This window comes from Eucalyptus grandis, chromosome 5 (genome assembly GCF_016545825.1).
Source record: "Eucalyptus grandis isolate ANBG69807.140 chromosome 5, ASM1654582v1, whole genome shotgun sequence".
NCBI classification, from domain to species: Eukaryota; Viridiplantae; Streptophyta; class Magnoliopsida; order Myrtales; family Myrtaceae; genus Eucalyptus; species Eucalyptus grandis.
The window spans coordinates 31,259,327-31,279,517 of record NC_052616.1 but is presented as its reverse complement, the minus strand read 5'-3'; the positions used below and the strand labels follow the sequence as shown (position 1 = coordinate 31,279,517).

At 40.9% G+C, this 20,191-nt stretch overlaps 1 protein-coding gene across 1 annotated transcript; it reads left to right on the top strand.

The window, feature by feature from the left end:
* The first annotated feature begins 17,383 nt into the window (after positions 1-17,383).
* On the top strand, positions 17,384-19,392 carry LOC104444870 (tyrosine decarboxylase). The gene has a single exon (XM_010058643.3). The coding sequence runs from the start codon at positions 17,569-17,571 to the stop codon at positions 19,150-19,152; it is 1,584 nt and encodes a 527-aa protein (XP_010056945.1). The 5' UTR covers positions 17,384-17,568; the 3' UTR covers positions 19,153-19,392.
* The last annotated feature ends 799 nt before the right edge of the window (positions 19,393-20,191 follow it).

Below are 20,191 nucleotides of genomic sequence, written 5' to 3'. Positions count from 1 at the left end.
ATTCAGTCTAGTGTTGATTGACAAGAATTTTGCAATTATGTGGAATCACCCACACTTAATCACATGGCTCTGTCAAATCGACCTATCTCCGTCTCTAGTTGATTTGTGTCGTAATGACCCTTGCAGGTTAGCGTGGTTGAATAGTCGATTCCTGGTCGAATTCTCAAGTTTATTGTGTTTAGATTCCTTAACAACTTTACCCGATAAACTAGTTATCTCATGAGTAGCCTACTCAAAGAAAAGAACTATAGGTGTGTTGATGAAAAGCCCGACTCATTCATTTAAAAATAAAATTAGAAAATCGGGATGTCACAACTCTTCCTCTCTTATAAAAATTTTGTCCTTGAAATTTAAATCTTTACAAATCTTTAAATGAAAATGTGGAGGTACAATCATCTCATTGATTTTTCACTTTTCCTAGGTTGCTCTTTTAGTGTCATGGTGTTGCTAAACCACTTTGACCAACAAGATGGTCTTGGTGCATAGAACCTGTTATTTCCGATCCACAATCTGAATCGAGCTTTTCACGTTTGACACTTTGTCGTCCACGTCTAAATCCTCAAAATTTAGCACATGGGTCGGGTTGGGCTCATACTTCCTTAACATCGACATATGAAAGATGTCATGTACTTGCTCTAATCTTGATGGTAATGCAAGACAATATGCTAGGATCATAATTCTTTCAAGAATCTCGAATGGACCTACATATCTCGGACTCAGCTTTCCTTTCTTACCAAAGCGCGAAGTGCCTCTCATTGGTGACACCTTCAGAAAGACATGATCACCAACTTGGAACTCTAACGGGCATCGATGTTTATCGACATAACTTTTTTAATGGCTCTGAGCGATCTTCAATCTGTTTCTAATGACGGCAATTGCTTCCACTGACTGCTGAACCAACTCTGGGCTTGTGATCTTCCATTTTCCAACCTCATCCCAACACACTGGCGTTCTGCACACCTTGTCATACAACGCTTCAAAATGAGCCATTTGAATGCTCTACCGATAGCTGTTGTTGTTGGCAAACTCGATAAGGTGAAGCTATTCTTCCTAGCTTCCTTGAAATCCAACGTGCAAGCTCATAGCATGTTTTCGAGGGTTTGAATCATCCTCTCAGATTGACCATCGATCTACGAATGATAGGCCGTACTGTATTGCAACTTCATTCCCAAATTAGCCTGCAAACTCTTCTAAAATGCAATTGTGGATCTCAAGTCTTAGTCAGAAGTAATTGTCACCAGCACTCCATGCATATGAACTATTTGACACACATACAACTCTACATGCCTATCCAAATCGAGGTCCTTTCGTACTATGATGAAGTAAGCCAACTTCGTCAGTTTGTCAACCACTACTTAAATAGAATCATTACCTCTCTGACTCCTCAGTAAACCCGTCACAAAATCCATTATGATATGCTCTTATTTCCACTCGAGGATCTCGAGAGGTTACAGAAGTCCTCTTGGCTTATAGTGCTATGCCTTCACTTGCTGACACATCAAACACTTGGCGATATGCTTGGCGATATCCGCCTTCATACCAGACCACCAATAATGTTGACACAGGTTCTGATACATTTTCGTACTACCAAGATGAAGGCTGTAACTACTACAATGAGCTTATGATAAAATCTCTTCTTTAAATGCTACATTGTCAAGTACACACAATCATCCTCAGAATCTCAGCGTTCCGTCCTCAGAAACCTGAAAGTCATCATTCTTCTTTTTGGTGTTTTCTTGCAGAATCTTCTGAATCTCTAGGTCTGTCCACTGAAGTGTTTTGATCCTTATCTACACTTCTAGCTCAATTATGAGGGTAGCCATAAGGTTCGAAAGGTGGCCTACCTCAAATTTGAAAGCCGAATCTTGAGCTCTCTTGAGTAAGCTCCACTCCTTGATCATCATCTCCGCTACTGAAGACTTTCGACTCAGCGCATTAGTGACCTTATTCGCTTTTCCAGGATGATAAAAGATATCACAATAGTAATCCTTCAGGAGTTCCATCCAGCGACACTGTCTCATATTCAACTCCTTCTGAGAGAATAGATATTTGAGACTTTAATGGTAAGTGAAGATCTTGAATCCTTCTCCGCACAGATAATGTCTCCAAATCTTCTGGGCGAAAATAATTGCTGCAAGTTCCAAGTCATGCGTCGGGTAATTCAGCTCATGAAGTCTCAACTAATAGGACACGTATGCAACAACCCTACCATGTTGCATCAACACGCAACCAAGTCCTCTAAGCGATGCATCACTGTAGATCTCACCTTCAGGACTAGATGGAATGGTCAGCACAGGTGCGGTAGTCAGCTTCTATTTTAGCTCTTAGAAACTACACTCGCACTTGTTTGTCTATACAAACTTTTCTTCCTTCTTCCGTAGTCGAGTCAACGGCGACGCTAAAGCTGAAAACCCCTTTATGAACCTTCTATAATACCTTGCTAAACCCAGAAAACTTCTAATCTCTGTCACTGTTGTTGCTCTTGGCCAGTTGATCATTGCTTCGATCTTACTTGGGTCCACGAAGATTCCTTCTCCTAAAATCACATGACCTAGGAATGCCACACGAGATAACCAAAACTCGCACTTACTAAATTTGGCGTACATCTCATGATTTTGTAGAGTTTAAAGCACTATCCTTAAGTGCCTTTTGTGATCCTTTTGACTTCTTGAGTACATTAGGATATCATCGATAAACATGATTACGAACTGATCCAAATACTCCTTGAAGACTCAGTTCATCAAATCCATGAAAGCAGCTATAGCATTTATTAACCCGAACAGCATTACAGTAAACTCATAATAACCATATCGAGAACAAAATGCTGACTTCAGTATATCCTCCTTCTTGATCCTCAGTTGGTGATATCCCATCCTCAAGTCGATCTTTGAGAATATCGATGCTCCTTGCAGCTGGTCAAACAAGCCGTCGATCCTCAGTAGTGGATACTTGTTCTTGATCGTCACCCAATTGAGTTGACAATAGTCAATGCACAAATGCAACGAACCATCCTTTTTCTTCACAAACAGAACTGGTGCTCCCTAAGGTGATGCACTAGGGCGTATGAACCCTTTATCCAACAATTTCTGCATATGCACCTTCAGTTCCTTCAACTCAAACAACGATATCTGGTAAGGAGCCTTAGAGATTGGCTCTATCTTGGGTGCTAACTCGATCACGAACTCAATTTCTCTCTCTGGCGGCAAACTTGGCAATTCTTTTGGGAATACATCTGGAAATTCTTGCACCACTGAGATGTTTTCCATCTTTAGCTCCTCAACTGTCGTATTCACGACAGTTGCCAGGTAACCTTGACAACCCCCTGTCTAACAATTTGCCTCAAGCGATGAGATCAAAGTAATCGATGGTCCTCCTCGATTCCCCACAAACTCGAAACTTTCACCCTCTAACAGGTTAAACTGAATCGCTTTATGGTAGCAATCTATCTTAACTTGTTGCTTGGTGAGTCAATCCATGCCAACTATCACATCAAAATCATACATTACTAGGACTATCAAATCTATCCTCCTATTTTGCTCACCAATCACTAACTTGCAACTAGAACAACCTAATGTAGCTAACACCTTATCATTTAACGGTGTAGATATGCTAACCACTAACTCCAACAATTCAGGACTCAATCCTACCAGTTTAACAAACTGCTCAACTATGAAGGAATGAGTGGCGCTAGGGTCAAATAAAGCATATGCAGCATGGTCAATCAACGAGACCATACCTGTAATCACATTAGGCGCATCCTCAGCCTGTCCCCTTGTAATAGCATACGTCCTCCCCTAAGCTGGAGGTCTGTTCAGTCCACCCTGTTATGCAATCTGAGGCGCAAACCCTCTATTCAGATCCAGTGGTGGCAGCAGTGGTAACTGCGGTCCCCTTTGCCTTCTGGGGCAATTCCTAGCTATGTGACCCTGCTAGCCAGACTCAAAACAAGCACCTGTCCTAGAAGAGCATGGGGCTGAACCATATCGTCTTCCACAGAAATGATACACGTCATCTTGTCTTGGCACTGACTTTCCTATACCACCCTTCCTGTTTGGTGGGACAGGGTACTTTCCTCCTGACATCGGTCTCTTCCCAAACCGATTCCCATCTCTGTTCGAACCGAACCTTGAACCAGATGTAGCAATCTGTTCACTCAAGTCTCTCTTTACCATTTGGGCCCGACCATAAACCTCGTTATAATCCTTCAGGTCTAATGGCACCAGTGGACTCCTCAGCTTTGGTCGAAGGCCGTTCCTGAACCTCCGAGCCTTATCTTCTGGATCTTCCACCAGTCTTGGTGCATACTGAGACAGCTCAGCAAACTTAGCCTCATATTCGTCCACGATCATCATCCTTTGACGGAGGCGTTGGAATTCCTCCATCTTCTGCTCTTAGGCACTACCAGAATAATACTTGTTGTTGAAGGCTCTGAGAAAGGCGTTCCATATTGGAACCATGCCTTCTAGGAAAATTGTGCCTCTAGTGGCTCTCCACCACGTATTCTCGTTACCTTGCAACTGGTAGACTGCAAGGACCACCTTCTCCTCCTCAGTGCACATCAGAAGTGCAAAGGCTTTCTCCAAATCTTGGATCCAGAGCAACGTAGCTTCAAGATCTCCTGTGCCATTGAACCTCGGCAGGTTCAACTTCAAGAACAGCTCCACAAGCTTATGAGTTGGTCTCCCAGCGACCATGTTCCCAGGTGGAACATCAACGGGTGTAGCTACAGCTGTAGTCCCAGCAACGGCGGTAATGGTAGCAGTAGTAACGGCTATAGCGACAACGACTTGACTCTGGGCCTACTACCCCATCACATCTCTCATGGCCTCAAGCGCTTGCATGATCCCTTCAATCCTAGAATCACCTGAGGTTACTACCCCATCAACTACAGGAGGCGACGCTACACCACTAATGATGGCCTCAGCCTGTGCTCTACCACGGCCACATTGGATACCAGCCCTAGCCGGCATGCTACCCCGAGTAATTAGACCCATGGTCCTCTTTCTAGGAGTCCTCTCTTGATTACTCATCTACAAAATCCTTATAGATACCTATTTTCCAATTCCTATACCATATTAGAATTTGAGTGATCCACACCAAACAATTTATCACTCAACTATCAAACACATGCACCAGCATAAAAAAAGTCTTTTCTACTAACTATCCCATGACCCCTTGCACCTTATCACTCTATACACAGACTTGCTCTAATACCACTTAAACGAGAATGTCACGCCCTAATCCTCGAGCGCATGCACATCCCTCTGCAGTCGATATAAATGCAACATTCCCAGGTTGCATCGCCGACTCATTCATTATTAATACACATGCGGAAGCGAAACAATAAACCCTTGACAACAAATAGCATGTGATAAGAAAGCAGGGCAACATTTCACAAAAACCAACTTTTATAAACAATGGGGTTTAGTTACAAAACAAGTCTGGTCAAAAGTCTACAAAAGGTTGGCTCTCAAAAAGAAGTCGTCCTACGACATACTAGTTGGACATACACACTGATCCTCATGACTCTACCTCCACAGACTCCGGGGCTTCGGGTCCTCCACAACCACCACTTAAGGACCTATAAAGATAAGCCCACGACGGGGTGAGACATTGTCTCAGCAAATTCACCGCCTAAACCCCTATTCAGAAGGAAATACACCCAAGGGTGGCCTAACTACACACCACACAGATGACTTACCTTACCTCAGTCCTTCCTGCACGTTAGCACAATTCATATCTCATACACGAGCAATCATCACTCAACAATTGGAACGCATCATACTAAATCTCAAGCAATCACTCATTCTAATTATTAATCATAGCCACACATACGGGCACAGCCTACTCCAAGTTAGGCAGTCTTCTGGTGTAACAGGGTTAATCACAGCCCAATGGGCACAACCTACTTCCAAGTTCGGCAGTAAATCACAGCCTAATGGGCACAACCTATTCTAAGTTATGCGGTAAATCTTGGCCCAATGGGCACAGCCTATTCCAAGCTAGGCGGTTTTCTGGCTTAGCCAAGTGTCATAACCAAATGCTCATGATTCATAATCATCATACAATCTCACAACTCATCGATCAATTGTACAAACTAGCCATCAATTGCATAATCTAACTAATTCACAATTACCACACAACTGGACAATCATCATTCCATTGATCAATCTAAAAATCAATTGTATATTCTAACCATAACACGATCGATCGCTCGAAATTCTATCGAGTGGCTCTCTCGGCATAATTACTTTGGAAAATATTAATTAATTAATAATTAAATAAATTCCGAAAATTAATTTAATTTAAATAATAAATAATATAATTTTAGTAGTAATTAATTTTAATAAATAATTAATTAAATGTCTAATCATTACACTAATATAATTGCATAATTAGACTAATTAATCCATCTACTAAACTAATCAAGTACTTAATCCAATCAACATTTAAATAAACTAATCTAACCACCTAAACATATTTAGCATAATCTAAACACCCCTTAAGCATCATTAATTCCCTAAGTAGAGATTGGTGAGCAAACTCACCAGTTTAGCGTTCCGATGAGTCCACGGCGATGGCGACGCAGAGGCAAGTGACAATCCTCCTAGCGACGACATCAACCAAGGTCGGGAAGGGCTTGGAAACGGGCCACGAAGTCCCAAAGCCTTTCTGGTTTTCTACTTCTGTTTTTGGCTGAACCGAAGGACTAAACCAGTGGCTAGTTTGGGGTTGAAGCAATGAGGATCAGGCTAATCGAAACTCTGATGAGCGGTTCGCCGGCAACCAACAACACTTGGGGATCAAAGGGGACTTATTGGTGGTTGGTATGGGTGGAGGTAGGGTCGAAATGGGGGAGAAAATGGCTAAAAATCATGAAACAGGTGAAACAGTGCACTCGGGTGGCTTCTAGGCGGTTCAGCGAGCCGTTTCTTCTCATCGGTGTGCGAGTTGGCTGGTGACTCCTTCCCGCAAATGACAAGGTGCTCCTGTATGATTTGGATGTGCTAAAGATGATGGTAGGTAGAGTGTGAGTTGATTCGCACGTGAATGTAATTTTTAACTTGGCTTTTTGGAGAAAGGTCAGCTAGAGTAGAAACTGGCAGAAGAAGAAAACAAAGGGGAAAAGGCTACGAATTTGCTTGGGCTGAAGAGGGAAGAGAGAGAGAAGTGAGGGCTGGTTTCTCTAGTTCTTTGAGCTTCCAAAAGCTTCAACAATGGATAAAGTGAGGCTTGGGAGGAAGAAGATAGGGTTGAAAGCTTCTGAAAGGGGCCACCAAACCTTCTATATAGCTTTCCTTGTCCCCTTTCAGCTCAACTAACATGCCCCACCACATGGGCTATCATCCTCAGCCATTTGCAGCTCCTTGGCTTCTCTAACAAGACTCTCAAAGGGTCCAAATGTTGCACACCATGGGAGGCTACGAATTTGTGACATTTGTTTTTCAATTTCATTCAATTCCCCTTCAATTCCTCTCCAATTGGACTCAATTTGATATCCATAAATCCAACCAAGATGCCATCATCTTAACCAGGATTTTTCATCACCAATTAGTCCAACTCGATGACCATGGGTGCATTCAAAAACGGTCCGATGAATTTCCCAATCCAAAATATCCTTTGGATTTTTCACCGAAAATCTCGGTTTGCAGAAAAATTTTCGGAGGATGAGTCAATGTTCCTAAAATGATTTGTGACATTACAAGACTTCCAATTTCTGAAATCGAGTTCAATTTCACGGTTAATTTTAATTTGTCGCGATTTTAGCGCATCTTAATCTAGCAAGTAGCTTTTAGGAATTTTTAATGCAATTGACCCGTGGTCGATTATTTTCAAACCACGTGTACATCTTCGACACATTGGCTAATCTCGGTTGTCGTGAAAATCTCGATATTTCAAATATGGACACATGGTACCAAAATGACAGAGAATTCGGTTTAGTGTCGATCGACAAGAATTTTACAATTAGGTGGAATCACCCACACTTAATCACATGGCTCTATTGAATTGACCTATCTCTGGTCTCTAGTCGATTTGTGCCATAATGACTCTTGAAGATTATCGCGATCGAGTAGTCAATTCTTGGTCGAATTCTCAAGTTTATTGCGTTTATATTCCTTACGGCTTCACCTGATAGGCTAGTTATCTTATGAGTGGCCTACTCAAAGAAAAGAACTATAGGCGTGTCGATGAAAAGCCCGACTCATTCAATTGAAAATAGAATGTCACATGATAATTCACGAATTAATTGATCTATCAGGTGAAGTGGTTAAGGGATATAAACGCGGCAGACTTGAGAATTGGATCGAAAATCGATCGCTCGATCGTGATAATCGGCAAGGGTTATTACGGCACTGTTATAATCAATTTGTGATCAGATATATGATGATTTGATGTAAACGCGCAATTGAATGGTGGTGATTCCACCTTATTGCAAAATTCACATCGAACGGCAATAACCCAATTTTCTATCGATTTTGTACTTGGTACCAATAATTGAAACCTTCAGATTTTTATGACAACCGAATGTTGCCTACAAGTTAGAGATGCACAAACGTGAATAAAAAATTATCGAGCACGGGTCAAACGCAATAAAATCCCAAAAAACTACCTAGTAGATTGGGTCGCGCTAAAATTGCGTCCGATTGATTTTTAACCACAAAATTAAATTTGATTCCAATGAGCTGTAATGATTTATTTTTAAGATCTTGTCTCATCTTTCAAGAAATTTCAGTCAAGCCTGAAAATTTGTGAAAAAAACAAAATTGGCAAATTAAAATCAAGGAAATTCGGATGGACAACTTAATTGGCAATTTGGGCTACCAATTTGAGTTGGTTTGTGAAGATTTGAAGGGAAATTCGTAGGGGCAGCCTCCTTGTCATTTTTTGCCATCAAAAGAGGGGTTAATTGAGAAGAAATTGGTGGAAATTCGTATAACTGCTAAAGAGGGGTTAATTGCCATCAAATTGTCTTTGATTGTGAAGAAATTGAGGGAAATTGGCCATTGGTTGATGCTTTGACTTATAAGGCTAAAGACTTTGTGCCCTTTGTGATCATTGCATGGATACTTTCCCTTGGATGGCTATTGGCCAGCTGCTAGACTTTCTTGGCCCCTTGTCCCCTTCTCTCTTCCCCCTCTCCTCCATTTCTCCATGTGCATCCCCCCCCTTTGGCAAAACAGCTTCTGCTTCTTCTTCCTTTCTTCTTCTTCTTCTTCTTCTTCTTCTTCTTCTTCTTCTTCATCTCTTCCATTTGTTACTACACCATCTCCATTTTCAACATCACCACACAGCCTAACCAACCACAGTTCCAACTGCCTATCCTCTTATCAGCAATGCCCGACGCCCGTCCCATAGCCGTTCAACCACCCTCTCACGCTGTCTCCAAGCCGACTAGCCCTCATTGCAGCCCCAATGTTAGACCACCTCGGCCAGTCGCTATGACTAGCTCCTCAAACCGCTCGACCATCGCCCGTCTTTGCCAGCCAGCCGTCCCCATCACCGCCTGCCCCTGTCCGGCTCTGCCAACCACCTCAGGTCCTCAACCAGCCTTTCCAACATAACCGAATCTCAACCTTAGCTGAGACTTGGTTGGTTGTTTTCAGCCTTGTCTGGGCCTCCATTGAAGTCACCATAGACATGGGATTTCATTGTCGTCGCGCCATTGCTCTAAACTCGTTATCTTGCTAATATGGTGAGTTAACACCCTAATCTTGGATTAGGAAGTTAATTGCACTTATGTGGATTAGTTTAGGCTTAAGTATGGATTAGTAGTTAGTTTGGTTAGTGTAACTAGTAGTTAGTTAGTTTAGTTAGTTGAACTAGATAATTAAGTTAGTTAGGTGGTTAGTTAGGTGGTTAGTTAGGTTATTTAGTTAGCTTAATTAGAGTAAATTAGTTAGCTTAGTTAGATTTATTTAGTTAGCTAATTAGGTTAGTCCAATTAGCTTAATTAAATTAATTAAGTGCATTAGTTTAAATAATTTACAATTTATTTAATTAATTATAATTAGTGTAAGTTGTATAGGGATAGCCGGTTAGTGGAATTTTATGCTAATCATCGTGGTTGAATTGATTTGTGAAATTAATTGCTAAATTATGCAATTGAGTGCTTGGTGATGATTTTTTATTATTATTGCAAAAATATGATTTTATGGTATTTAATTAGAAAATTACTAGGTGTCAATTTTTTACGCCAAAAATGTTTTAGGCACTATAGAAAATCATGGAATTTTGAAATGGGAGAGTATCATGTTTTACTGTTTGATTTGATTGTGTGACCACATACAATTATTTTACCGGTATTTTTAATATAAAGAAAATTGGCCAAATCTATTATTTGAAATAGAAGTATTTTGAGTGCAAAGCACGATGCTCTTGGCTAAGTTTGGATGTGCATGTGATCACTTAAGTACCCTAATGCGTTTACGTGGGGTAGTGAACCCGTTCTAATGCGTTCACGCAGGACGATGCCTAATTAAGTTTAGATGCCCTTAACAATGGATGCTAGTCACAATAAAGGCTGGGCCGATGCTCTTTTATGGAATGCCGTCCTGATGCGTTTACGCAGGATGTTACCGTGCCCAACGGAGTGGGACGACGCCGGTTATGCTAGATGACTGCCAACTGTTGAGTTGGACATGGCCGATGGGTCATAATAACTGAGACACGCCTTAGTGATTGAGATAACCGTGTCTGATTATGGGACAAAATTGTGTGGCACCGAATGGAATATGTCATAACCGTTTAACCTTATAATCGGGACCCCAATGATTGTTTGAAAGATGAATTGAGGTGTTCCAGTTATTGAATACATTTATTGTATGCATATGATATATGGGATGTACTAATGTCCAGGGAGGTGTTGAGGTGAGGTAAGTCCTATATGATGCATATTTAGGTTGCCTCTGAATGAATTCTTGTCCTAATTGGGGTTTAGGGTGTTCATTCACTGAGATTTTTCTCACTTCATTGTGTTTAATCTTTTTTTCAGGTCCCTAGTGTGGAGAACCCGGAGTCCGAGGTTGAAAGGTCTAGAGCGTAGATGACTTAGTAGTTTCTTTTTGGAGATAGATTGGTATGTATAGACCTGTAGGTTTAACCTAGCATGTATTTAAGGTGTGATTTATGAAAAAGTTAGCATATTTTACTATCTCATGTGTTTGTTTGTTAGTTGGGTAATTATGAGATTGCTTCCGCATGTGCATAAAATGAATGAGTCGGTGACACATCCTGAGAATGTCGCAATTTGATTGACCACCAAGGGATGTGCGCGTGCCTAGGGTTTGAGGTGTGACAAATACTCACTAATTGTATGCTAATGTATATAAGAAGATAAAAAATAGTGGGACATAGTTATAGTTGTTTGGCTTTATTTTTAGGCCTATGTCCACTCTTTAAACTAATAGCCTCAAAACAAGTTGGATTCCACTAATAATCTACTTGGAAAGTTATAACTAGCTAGTCCTATGGTTCACACAGCTTCTTTCTTGGGACTTTTGTAGACTAACCAAAAATAGTAATTTTTGTTGTCTTCTCACTATAGTGTCTAACTAACATGTCAGACACTCTAGCTACTCTACTACATGTTTTATTCTAAGCTGCTATACAAATCCAGACCTTTCAATGGCTCTTTAGCTGACCCAATGAACATTAATTGATGCACTTGGCTATTACATTACCATCGATCCCGATCTTTACTGCTTTGATATAAACATCATCAGTAAAAATAGTAATTTTTGTTGTCTTCTTACTACAGTCTCTAACTAACATGTCAGACACTCTAGCTACTCTACTACATGTTTTATTCTAATTCTGCCGCTATGCAAATCCAGATCTTTTAATGGCTCTTTAGCTGACCCAATGAACATTAATTGATGCACTTGGCTATTACATTACCATTGACCTAATCTTTACTGCCTTGATATAAACATCATCAATACCTAATCTTTTAAATGATTGATTATGTTTGTTATAAAATGACATTTGCAAACTTCCTTCTAATGGATCACACCATGGATATTACGTAGTCTTTTGGTCCTAAAATTTGCACACAACATAGCACATATTATACTAAGGATAGCAAGGCTTGTTTGAAATAATTTGCATAATTTAAAGATAGGATCTCCTTAGGATATTTTGTTGTAATGCTTTGGAGATATAAACTCAAATGATATTTAGTAAGATGAGATGTGATTGCAAAAAAGATCTTCCCTACGTGTGTTATCATCTAATTTGGGAATCATAGAATAACAGTTGGTTGCTCCCCTTGGCTTGATGATGCACTCATATGCTCCCCCTATTTTGGTGAGCAGTATAATTTCAAACATTAGTCGGTTCTAAGAAAAAATATCATGAGAGAAATTCTTAGCAAATTATTAGTACCAGATGTTGTGAGCAAATTCATAATTTTCTAAAAAAATTTAGCAAAACCAAGAGCAGATGTTTAGGAGCAAATGTTAGGCGTAATTTTTCACATCAAGTAACTCTTTCCTTTTTGTCATCTATCAAAGAAAATGTGGAATAGCTACATGAATCAAAAGATCAGCTTTATTTATGGAAAGAGATAGGAAGATACAAGAATTAGTCCTAAGCAACGAATTGGAATAGGTAAACTAGCAGGAGCAAAAAATGAGTGCAAGATTTCAAAAATGTTTGAGTGCAAGGGCATTTGTGTTGCTGAGAGGAAGTGGGCTTTTTGAGTTCAGTGGTCTCCAATTTAGGGCATATGAGTTTGTAGCAATCTAGGCTAAGAATTCTATACTCGATTTTCACCATGTATTGTATAATTGTCACGCCCCAAATCTCGAGTGCATGCACATCCCTCGGTGGTCGATAAAATTGCGATGTTCCAAGGACGTGTCGCCAACCCAAATTGGTTCATGCACATGCAAAAGCGAAATAAACAATTAATAGACAACAATCAACAACCACACTTTTATAAACAAACTAGGTCAGCCTGCAAGGTTATATATACAAAAGTCGATGTCTCAAAAAAGAACTCCCTAGCTAACCTTACCTCGGACCCTATCTACTTGGGGTCTAGATCTATCAGAACATTGTTAGGGATGTCGATGTCAAGTGGGTCAACTATCGCCTCACCCTCAACAACGGGTGCATCGAAACCATCCAAGGGACATTCCTATTCCCCGTTAGGCCCATGAACAAACCATACCTTGAATCGATGAGATACCAACTATGATAGGCCCTCATTGACCAAGATCATGGTCACAATGAGCTCATGGATCCAAGGACTCCTAAGAATAGGGAAGTCGGTACTCTACTCGGTATACCCTCGCGGCTGTCCAAAATGAACTGGTCTCACCTCCATCTAAGGACCTGAAAATATTTAAATCATGATGGGTGAAACAATGTCTCGCCGAGTTCACGCCTAAACCTCGATTTAGGAAGGTAATACACCTAGAGGCAGTCTAATCACACATCATAGAAGACTCATCTCGCCTCAAACACCTTCATGCACGTCAGTACAATTCATATAACATTTATAAATGCAGTAGATGCAATTGATAATCAGAACACCTTACTTTCAAATCATGACATGTCTCATACCGTGCCACACAATTTTGTCCCATAATTAGATGCAGTTATATCTCACTCAGACATGCGTTCCAATTAATTACGGCCCCACGGGTATGGCCTACTCGACATTCGGCAGTCTTCTGGCGTAACCAAGCATCGTCTCGCCCCATCGAGCACGACAACATCTACCTTGAGATGACATTTGCAAATGAGCATCAGCCCATCCTCTACTGAGACCGGCATCCGTAGACAAGGGCATTCCATATAGGAGCATCATCCAGTGTAAACGCTCGCAACGGGTACTCATAACCATCACACAACCATCCAATCCCGGCCAAAGACATTGTGCTTTGCACTCAAATGCCTCAATTAAAATAATGTACTTGGCCTATTTTATTCGTATTAAAAACACCCGGTAAAATAATCGTGTATGGGTACACGGTCAAATTGAACCAGAAAAAGTGATACCATTTCTTTTAAAAATCTCACTATTTTTTTTTTTTTGGTAAAAGGTAAAATCTCACTATTTGATATAGTAATTAAAGACATTTTTGGCGTCAAAAATTGACACCATTATTTTCTAATTAAATACCAAAATTTCATAATTTCAAAATAATAATTGAAAATCAACAATCATCACTCAATTGCACAATCTAACAATCAATTGCACAAACTAATTACACCACGGCAATCGGCACAAAATTCTGACGATTGGCTATCCTAGTATAACTTTTGAAAAATATTAAATAATTAAATAAATTACAAAATTAATTAAATAAATGCCTAATTAAGCCAAATACACTAATCTAACCACCTATTGGACCTAATTAAATAATGCACTAAGCTAAATAAATCGCACAATCTAATTAACCCCTAACTAAACTAATCTAACCACCTAATTAGCCTAATTAACTAACTAAACCACTAATTAAACTAACTAATCCACCTAAACTAATCTTATCCTAAACTAAACATCACATAAGCATAATTAACCCCATAAGCAAGGTTTAGCAAGTAAACTCACCGGATTTGCAAGCCGATGAGTTCATGGCAATGGCAACGTAGAGGCGAGCGAGACTCGAGCCTAGAGCGACGCCAAGGGAGGCCGGGAAAGGGTCGGAAACGGGCCCCAAAGTCTCAGCACCAAGCTGGATCTTCGATTCTAGAGGGCTGCTGGACCGGCTGATCAAGGGGCTCAACTTGGCTAGAATGGCGAGGGAAGAGGTGGAGCTGGACAACAGCGCTGGTAGGGGCAAACGATGGTGGCTCAGGCGACTGGAATGGTGAACAACGGCAGCCAGGCGAATGGCGAGCAAGCGCAGGACGGCAGGGAATGCATGGACAAGCTTACGCGGGTGCGGACCTATGGGCATGCAGGCTGTTCGGCTTCAGCGATAGCTTGGACGGGCGGTGAAGGGCAGTCAACGGCTGCAGGGGGCTCTAGTGAGGCTGCTATTGGTTCTTTGGTTTGCTGGTTGGTTTTCTACTTCAAATTCAACAACAATGGAGGATAGAATAGCAAGGAGGAAGAAGAAGGAGGAGCCGTAGCTGGAGGGGGGCACAAAGAGCCTCCGAAGTCCTCCAAAAATATCCAAACACTCAAGTAATGGTCCCACCAGCCTTTAGCCATAACCCGACAACCCTTATGTTTTGGCTCTTAAATATTTATTAAACCATTAATTAACAACATCATGTAGGCCACAATTATTCTTACATTCTCCCACTTGGCTCATACGACCTTTCTTTCATGGTTTAATAAAGATCATAATGTGCACAATAACATTATGCTAAATATTTTCTTAATTTGGCTATCACATAATAATCATAATTAAGTAAAGAAAACTAATACGAATCATGGCGGTTGTATGTTATTAATCGACATAGTTCCTTCCATGTATTATGACATAGCCATTTACTTAACATGACCTATAAATGAGAAGTACAATAATTTAATGGTCCAATCATAATATCTTTGTTAGAGACTGTCTTGTTTAACATTAATCTATCTCCATAATATATGATAGAAAATAGGAAATGTCATAAACACATAATTGTGCTTAGAGTGTCAAATACATAAATTTAATGTAATCATAATCAATCATTAATGATGTCTAATAATGCCATCATTTCAACATGTTCATTAGATATTTTGTGCAGTAGTCCATTTGTTAAGAAATATGCTATCATAAGGTTGGTGCTAATGTACTCAATTGATAATCTATGTTTTTGAACTTCTTCTTTAACAAAAAGTATTTGATTTCCATTAGTTTAGCACCCTTAAAGTACTTGTCATTCTTACAGAAGAAAATTGTTGTAGAATTATCACAATAAATTTTCAGCGTAATTAACGCAAGAATGATAAGGGAAAGAATAAGGATGACTTATTGTCTTACGTCATCTTAAATTGTCAAAAGGTCATTTTATGACTTGTTGTCATCCATCATCTACCAATAAGGGTAACCATGTTCCATCCTCATGCGCCACATTTATGATTGAGAATGAAACTTGTATATGGTTTGGATTAGACCTAATTTGACTCGTTGCAACGCAGACTGCATTTATTAGTGAGAATGAAACTTGTATATGGTTTGAATTAGACTTGATCCAACTTGTTGGACCACATTTATGATTGAGAATGAAACTTGTATATGGTTTGAATTAGATTGATCTAACTTGACAACAATGGTAACATTTTTTTCTTAAATTTGCCCATGATTTAGAACTACTAGGCTTTATGCTATACGTAATTTAGGTGTGTGGTTTAGGTCTCTTGCAACTTATCTGGCTTATAGTTGAGTCTAACTTAGACTCATGTTAAAAGTCCGATCCCATATACTAGGCCTGGCTTAAAACTTCCGGTGTCTTGAACTTTTTTGTCCTTGCTTATGGTCAAATGGGTTCTACAAAGTAGGGTGAGCAGGGTTATCGGGAGCTAGAGGTGGAAATATGCAATTGGGGAGGCAAATAAAAGCCTAAAAGTTTTGAATTAAGGACTTCTTAACTCTAATATTATATGAGATTTGGTGGAAGTATTGCTAATTTTTCTAAAATCTTAAATTGTTAGATGAATGCGTTGTTTATTATATTCTAACATAAGTCAACGGACCCGGCTTGGCCACTTTGGGTCGGGAGTTGTAACAAGGGAGATGCCTAGGGCCAGCATCCCCTGGAAGTCCAACCAGCGACCCATAAGTGACTCGAAAGGATCTAGCTAGCGTCTTGGGTTCAATCTGTTTCAAGGGTGGATATGAAATGTTCACACATTGAAATTAATTAACAAGGCATGTGAGTATGCGTGATGATGTAGCTGTGTGTCATGAGATGCATGAATGGGATTGTGTGTGTCATGTGATGCATGAATGAAGTTCGTATGCGTGTTGTGGTGCAGTCTTCATGCATTTTACTCACTTTAGCTTGTTTAGTTCACATGATATTATCGGTACCATACGTTACCCCATTTGATGTAGCGGGTGAACAAGGTTCTTCTCTAGTAAGTACTAAAATTGCATAACAACAAAGATCTTAAGAATATCATTCTTGGAATATGCATAAATTTTACAAGAAATCAAGGATAAATCTCACTAAGAACGCAGGTTTTGTTCAATCCACGAAAACACGATATAGGGAGTTCAAACAGAAATCAAACCGGTCAGATTCGAGAAGAATATGCCATGAACACATTGACAAAATTTCAGCTCAATTAGACTACTAATTGACCTCTGATGCCAGCTTGATATAAATCAAACTCAGCCCTAGACCCCAGATTTTTATGGCAACAACTTAAAAAATAGTGAAAAACCATATTTCTCCATTTGACTTATCATATGGGGCTCAAATCCTCTAGGGCTTGCAATTCATTGTGCTTCCTCCACATGTGAATAACCCAGCTAACACCATGTTTAAAGACCACCCGTCTATATAAGCCCTATACCCAAAAACTGATCATCTCACACTTAGCTCAAGCAAAAGCATTTGCAACAACCCCATTCCATTTTGCTTCCATCTACAGCCTCCAACTGCAACGATACTATGGGAAGCCTTCCAAAAGATTGCGAGCACCTGCTCAAAAACATGGTTGGTGATGAGATTGCGATGAACCCTCTCGATCTCGGAGAGTTCAGGCGTCAGGAACAGATGGTCGTCGACTTCCTAGTCAACTACTACAAGAATGTTGAGAAATACCCGGTTCTTAGCCAAGTCGAGCCTGGGTATCTTTCCAAATGCCTCCCAAGTTCTGCACCAGAGGATGAAGAACCCCTGGAGGCTATACTTGACGATGTGCATCGGTACATAGTCCCGGGCTTGACTCATTGGCAGAGCCCCACTTTCTTCGCCTACTTCCAGACCAACACTAGCACTGCAGCAATCCTCGGCGAGATGCTTTGTGCGGGCTTCAGCGTGGCGGGATTCAACTGGGTCTCATCCCCCGCCGCGACTGAGCTTGAGAGCCTGGTCATGGACTGGCTCGGTAAGATGCTGGACTTGCCAAGGCCATTCCTCTTCTCTGGGAATGGCGGGGGAGTCATTGAAGGGAATACCACCGAGGCCATGATTTGCACTCTCATTGCTGCAAGAGAAAGGGTCCTGAGGAGGTCGGGACACGATTCCATCACGAAGCTTGTTGTCTACGGGTCAGATCAAACACATTGCTCATTCCAGAAAGCTGCCCGGGTCGTGGGAATAGACCCGCGGAACATCCGGGCCTTAAAGACGACGCAGTCAACCTTGTTTGGTTTATCCCCGGACTTGCTAAGGAAGGCAATCCGTTTGGATATCGATGGGGGGCTAATTCCATTGTACCTGTGCACCACGGTCGGGACAACTTCGGTCACAGCTGTCGACCCACTGGAACCTCTATGCAAAGTAGCGAGCGAGTTCGGCATGTGGGTTCATGTCGATGCTGCGTACGCAGGGTCTTCATGTATATGCCCAGAGTACAGGAAATTCCTCAATGGGGTCGAATTTGCAGATTCATTCTGCTTCAATGCACACAAGTGGCTTTTGACCTCTCTCGATTGCTGCTGCCTCTGGGTAAAAGATCCAAATGCCCTTGTCAAGTCCTTGTCAACAGACCCCGAGTACCTCAAGAACGAGGCAACCGAGTCAAAACAAGTTGTTGACTACAAAGATTGGCAACTTTCACTCAGCAGGAGGTTCAGGGCATTGAAGCTGTGGCTTGTGCTCAGGATCTATGGCGTGCGCAATCTAAGGAGTCACATAAGGAACGACTGCAGATTGGCTAAGCTCTTCGAGGAGCTCGTGGTGAAAGATGGCCGATTCGAAGTCGTTTTCCCGAGAAACTTTGCATTGGTTTGTTTCAGGATTCGTCCTTCGGCAGTCACTGGCATGGCTAATGGCCAGGCAATGGAAGACGAAAATCGTGAAGCATGGAAGTTGAACGAGGTGAACAAACTCAATGCACGGTTGCTTCACGCTATTAATGCTTCAGGTCGGATCTTTATAACTCATACGGAGGTCGGAGGAATTTATGTATTGCGGTTCGCCGTAGGGGCAATTCTGGTGAGAGAGAGGCACGTGATCATGGCATGGACCGTGGTACAAGAACATGCGAATTCTCTCTTAAGCATGTCGGGGAGCAACACTCATGCTTGACGAACAGCAACGTCCGCAATAAGCTGCATAATCCTTTACCAATGTTCGCATGTCGGGGTTATTTGAAGTACTGCAACGTCCTAATTTCAATTGGCCCTTTAGAAAAGTGGCCCTTCCAAGATGTTATTGCCGTGTCGGCAACTAATTAAATAAATTGCTTTGCATTGTTGTCCACGATGAAATGTCCAAGAAATTGTAAGCTGGTTAAGATGAGTTTTAAGAGCGCTTATTGTTGGCAAATTTAGATCGTCAAGCATAAAGCATAAATTACTATTCATCCATTTAAGAACTAGTCAATGAGAGAGAGAGAAAGATATCAAGTGACGGACACACCTACTGATAAATTGCAACGGTACTATTACTATCTAAAAAGTTAAGACTTGTATTGGTCAATAAAATATTGATCCATATGTTCTTCTTTTCTTTTACAAAACACAATAAAACAATATTATTTGTCAGTTACCAAAAGTCAACATTAATGCTTCTAAAAAGAAAATGTTGTCTAAAGTCATTGTAAAAGAGACGCTTCAACGACTTATTGCTTCCTACCATACGCAGAGCAACATTTGTCCCCTTCGTTTTGTGCTGCCTCTTAAAACAATGCATTAAATAACATTTTGTTTTGAGCAACAAAATGTTCTTGTGGCGACGTCCAAGCCCCGCGCAGGCAAATGGTTTCAACGCTTGTCTCCATTTTGACGTGTCTTCGCAAAAAAGATAAGAATAGATCCAAACAGATGTATATCAGAATGCAACGAATGCTCGAATATCATGAAACAAGCCTCTAAATGAATGTTATGCGATGCTAAATATGAATAAATAAACAAACGGTATTGCTAAAGGACCGGTTCGAGGAAGCGGAAACCGACTGAAAGTGCGCTGAACGCCCACTATTCAGACCAAAAAATGGTCTCGGTTGTGGACATTCAGGCCGTTCACGGGATTAAAGACGATCCCGAAACGGACAATCGACGATCCTAGAGTGATCACAGATCAAAGGGACCATCAAGGACCTGGTTGGAGAAGCCCACACAAACCC